This window comes from Pseudomyrmex gracilis, unplaced genomic scaffold (assembly GCF_002006095.1).
Source record: "Pseudomyrmex gracilis isolate BER0280 unplaced genomic scaffold, ASM200609v1 scaffold_223, whole genome shotgun sequence".
Classification (NCBI taxonomy): Eukaryota; Metazoa; Arthropoda; class Insecta; order Hymenoptera; family Formicidae; genus Pseudomyrmex; species Pseudomyrmex gracilis.
In genome coordinates, this window is record NW_018020807.1 from 66,500 (window position 1) to 70,926 (window position 4,427).

The 4,427-nt window shown below is 33.1% G+C and overlaps 1 protein-coding gene across 1 annotated transcript in view; it reads right to left on the bottom strand.

Annotated features, from left to right (window-relative positions):
* The window catches only part of LOC109858766 (salivary glue protein Sgs-3-like), an 829-nt gene extending 480 nt beyond the window's left edge, over positions 1-349 (bottom strand). Inside the window, exons 1-2 of the mRNA XM_020436347.1 lie at positions 230-349; positions 17-152 (exon numbers count right to left, since the gene is read on the bottom strand). Of these exons, the coding sequence (XP_020291936.1) occupies positions 17-152; positions 230-299 (206 nt within the window). The 5' untranslated portion in view covers positions 300-349. The remainder of the gene's footprint in view (positions 1-16; positions 153-229) is intronic.
* Positions 350-4,427: the final 4,078 nt, after the last annotated feature.

The following is a 4,427-nucleotide window of genomic DNA, read 5'->3' on the forward strand; positions in this document are numbered from 1 at the left end:
CGACGGCGACGATGAAGTGGTCGATTCTTCCGTGGTCGGGGCCGCAGTCGACGGCGACGATGAAGTGGTCGATTCTTCCGTGGTCGGGGCCGCAGACGACGGCGACGTTGAAGCGGTCGATCCTTCAGTGGTCGGGGTCGTAATTTGACATTCTGGTTTTATAAAAACAATGGTAAACAATATGGTATATAATATTACAAATTATTTAAAGCATATTTAAATCCCATACCTGCAAGAAAAATAGCAGTTGCCATTATTACTAAACCGATGATTACAGAAAGGAAGCCGTGTCTGTTCATGTTTGGTGTGTCGTGACGTATGTGAAATTAACAACTGATGAAAGAGATCGTGTTATACGTTGTTTATCATTGCTGTTATCAGCAAGTAAATCGCGGAAAAATGTGTTATCGAAGATATTTTCTATCTTCATCGTACTTTAAGTATATTGTCACTCCGTACAGAATTTTACAATATGTACGTTTTATTGTGATTTTGATTTTGATCTTTTCAGTTTGCAGACTTTAAATATGGTAAACAATATACGTGTTTCTACAAGACGATACCACAGAACGATCATATCGTGAAAGGGGAGAATAGAATGGGTGTTTGTTAGAGCATGAAAGTATTCGCTTCTCACGCTTAAGTCACAGAATAATAATGATGCTCACAGATGCTTGCATATTTCCGTCGTTTTTGACTGCTCGGTCGTTGTTGACGAATTCCGATTTATTTCGTTGAATAGCGATTTTTCTCTCATATTTCTTGCATTTTTTCACCCGTTACTTATAACTTTTTAAAAGCGGGAAAAATAGCGCCAAGTACACGCCAAACAAACATATCTTTGTCTACAAAACTTGTTTTACAAAAGAAGTGATATCAAAAGTAGCACCAAGTACACTTGTGTACATTTTCCTTAAAAACATTATATCAAATAATATGTATTAATTAAAAACATATAAAAACTAAAAAGTATAAAATCATTGTATCAATAGTTAGACTTTGCTGTTTGTGAAAAGTTGAAACATAAAAAATAATTAAGGCGAAAATCTTTGCGTGGCTGCACCTCAGGTAGTGAATAAAATGTGTTTATCGTAAACAAGTTTTTCGAGATATCACGCATTTTGTAGAATATATATTTTCAAATTTATCTTTGGTAATTATTTAGAAAGCGGACTTCCTCACCGATTTCAATGAGCTTGAAATATGTTGGTAAGGACGCTATTCTGAACAACTTTCTTTTATACATATTACCGCCGATCGGCTTTTTTGTTTTTGAGTTATAAACAAAAGAAGGTTTATTACGATTATTACAATTATTTCTGAAAGTAATCACGTTATGGGAAAAGTTGTCAAACAAGAAATGTAGGAAATTCGATTTTCTATAAAAAAGGTTATGATTTTCATTTATCTAGCTCTAACCGTTTTTATGTTAGAACGTTGAATCCACTGCATTTACGTACATATTACAATGCGTAACGTGATACGTGATAACCTCGATCAAACTTGAGTTGAAAAATTATGTTTTTTTTATGTTCGCGTCGTAAGCGTGTAGGCAGGAGGGCTGCGTTCCCCTGCACCCCTTTAAAAAAATTAAGCTAACCTTAATCTAAATTCTTCTTTCTGCATTCCCTCTCGCAAAATTTCCACAATGGTTAATTTATGTTACTACATATCTATTTTACTAATATCAATAGAAATGAGTAAAACTGTTTTGGTAATTTTGACATGAAGCGAATGTAATCGGAAGTCGTATTTGTTAATTAAATTCTTCGTTTTTTCTTAACGGGGGGGAGCAGGAGTGAGGAACAAAGCCTCTGCGGGGAGCGTAGCCCCCCTTACCTACACGTGTTATACAAAAAACATATTAACTTAAGAAATCGATACAATGTTGGAAAATTAGTATTCAATTATAAAACTTCTTTTGTTGGTAACTCGAATACTAAAGCCGACCGGCGGTAACATGTATAGGGAAAAGTTGTTCAAAATAACGTCCTTAACAACATATTTCACGCTCATTAAAATCGGTGAGGAAGTCCGCTTTCTAAATAATTACCTTATCTTTTTTTCTATTCTCTCTTTTTTCTCAATTTTTAACAATAGTAAAATATTTATTTTTTTATTCTTTCCAAGAAAAGAATATAAAAATTTGTAGCACCTTTAGGCCAGTGGTTTTCTAATTTGCATATCATCAGTTCTGTGCCAGATCGATTTTCCATCTCTACACATACTTGTATAAAGACGCTTTTCAATACACAGACCATTCTTAAATATAGCATTCATTATTTTATACAGCTGTCCATCTACTGATACTTTAGTCGTTGGTACAGCACGTAGATTAAATTTGTTTGCTAGTATTACTTTCCTATCTTCTGGTAAAAATAATAGAAAATGAATGATAAGTATTTCTTTTGTTAATGTTAATTCTCTTTTAAATATCTCATTCCATTCCCTTTACAAGTTTTACATAAAGTGGTATATAATTCACACTAATGAGGGAAGATAAGATTTAATAAATCGTTTAGATTATAACTTTTTCTTTAAATTAATACCAGGAAATCAAAATATTATTTGGTACAACTGTATTTATATACTCACAATTTTTACGTCACAATTTTACGTATAGTGGAAGTTACTTGATGCTCGACTACATTTTTTAGAAAATCTAAGTTTGCGGAAAGAACCAAAAGAACTTCAAGCATCACGTTTTAAATATTATATATTCAATATTATAAAGAATATACTACATATTTCATACTAATTTCTTATATTCTTCAAATGATCACTCTCGTTGCGTTCTCTTTTTCGTTCTGTCTTTCTGTCTCTGTCTCTCTTTCACTCTCTCTCGCACTCTCTCTCACTCTTTTTCCAACTCTTTCTCACTCTTTCTCAGTGGATATTAAGACCATGGCGATGGGAGTAACGAAAGTAAAAAAAGGAAGCAAGGGAAATGTAATAATGGGATGTGAAACTGGAGAGGAAGTAAAAAAATTGAAGGAGACAGTTCAAGCTAAACTAGGAGAAAATTATAAAGTAGTGAAATCACCACAATCAAAGCCGAAATTAAAAATTATTAATGCAGGGATAGAAGAGATAAATTTAAATAATGATGAACTTATATCTACGATAAAAAGGCAGAATAAAATGGATGCAATGTATATGCGAATAGTGAAAAAAATAATTAAAGAAAAGAAAAATAATAACAACCAGTCTAAAAACGAGAAAGTAAAGAGAGATCAATAATATTAGAAATAGATGATAAAACACACAAGTTGATTTTGAAGAAAATTCAACTAAATATAGGATAAAAGAAATGTCCTGTATTTAACCATGTTAATGTTAAAAGATATTTTAAATGCTGGGGTTATTATCACATAGCTAAAAACTGTGTGAGAGACGAGACATGTCACAAATGTGCAGAAAATCACAACTCGATTGACTGCTTAGCGACAAAGAAGAAGTGTGTAAATTGTATGTTCAAAATTCGAACATACAACCTGAAAATAAATGACGAGCACGACGCTCTCAGTATGGAGTGTCCAACTTTTAAGAGAGCATTACAAGAAGAGAAGAGGAGAGTTGGCTGGAAAGACACTAAATAGCAACAGGAAGATGTGGAGCTAATGCTATACACAAATGCGCAAAGTTTGACGCATAAAGATGAGATACAGCATCAGATTTTGAAGAAAATAAATCCTGCATTCTTAGCACTGTCGGAAACAGATTGACTGATGAGATTGAAGATAGTGAAGTGAGCGTTCAGGGTTACAATATAGTTAGGTGTAATACTGCGAATAGAAATACAGAAGGAGTTGTTTTATATATAAGGGACGATGTTAAATATGAAATAGTATTAGCAAAAACGTTAAAATTGAACTGTTGATGTGTAGCAGTAGAAGTAAAAGAAAAATTGTATAAAGGAGTGATTATGGTAGTATATCACTCACCAAGCGCGTCGCATTGTGACTTTGGCTGCGTTCCGAGTTACGCATATGCGCGTATTTATCTATACTATACGTAACGTGTACTATAGATACATGCGTGCATATGCGTAACTCGGAACGCAGCCTTTATGAGATTTCTAGAAGATATAGAGGAGTTAACAATAAAAGAAAAATGTATAGTAATTGGTGACTTTAATATCTTTTACTTAAGATCTTATGATAGATTCCTTTTATGCGAAGAAGCTGCAAACGACAATGCTGAGCTTAGGTATGAAACAATACGTTAATAAACCGACAAGAATCACGAAAGACAGTCAGACAATCATTGATTTAATCTTCGCTAATAATGATAGTTTAGAAGTACAGATAATTTACGAACCTAAAATTACGGATCATGGCATCAAGTTAAATTTGGTGCTAGGAGAAGTGAAAATAACTATAGAGAATTTAGCGCTAGGAGCTTTAAGGAATTTGATGTAAATGAAT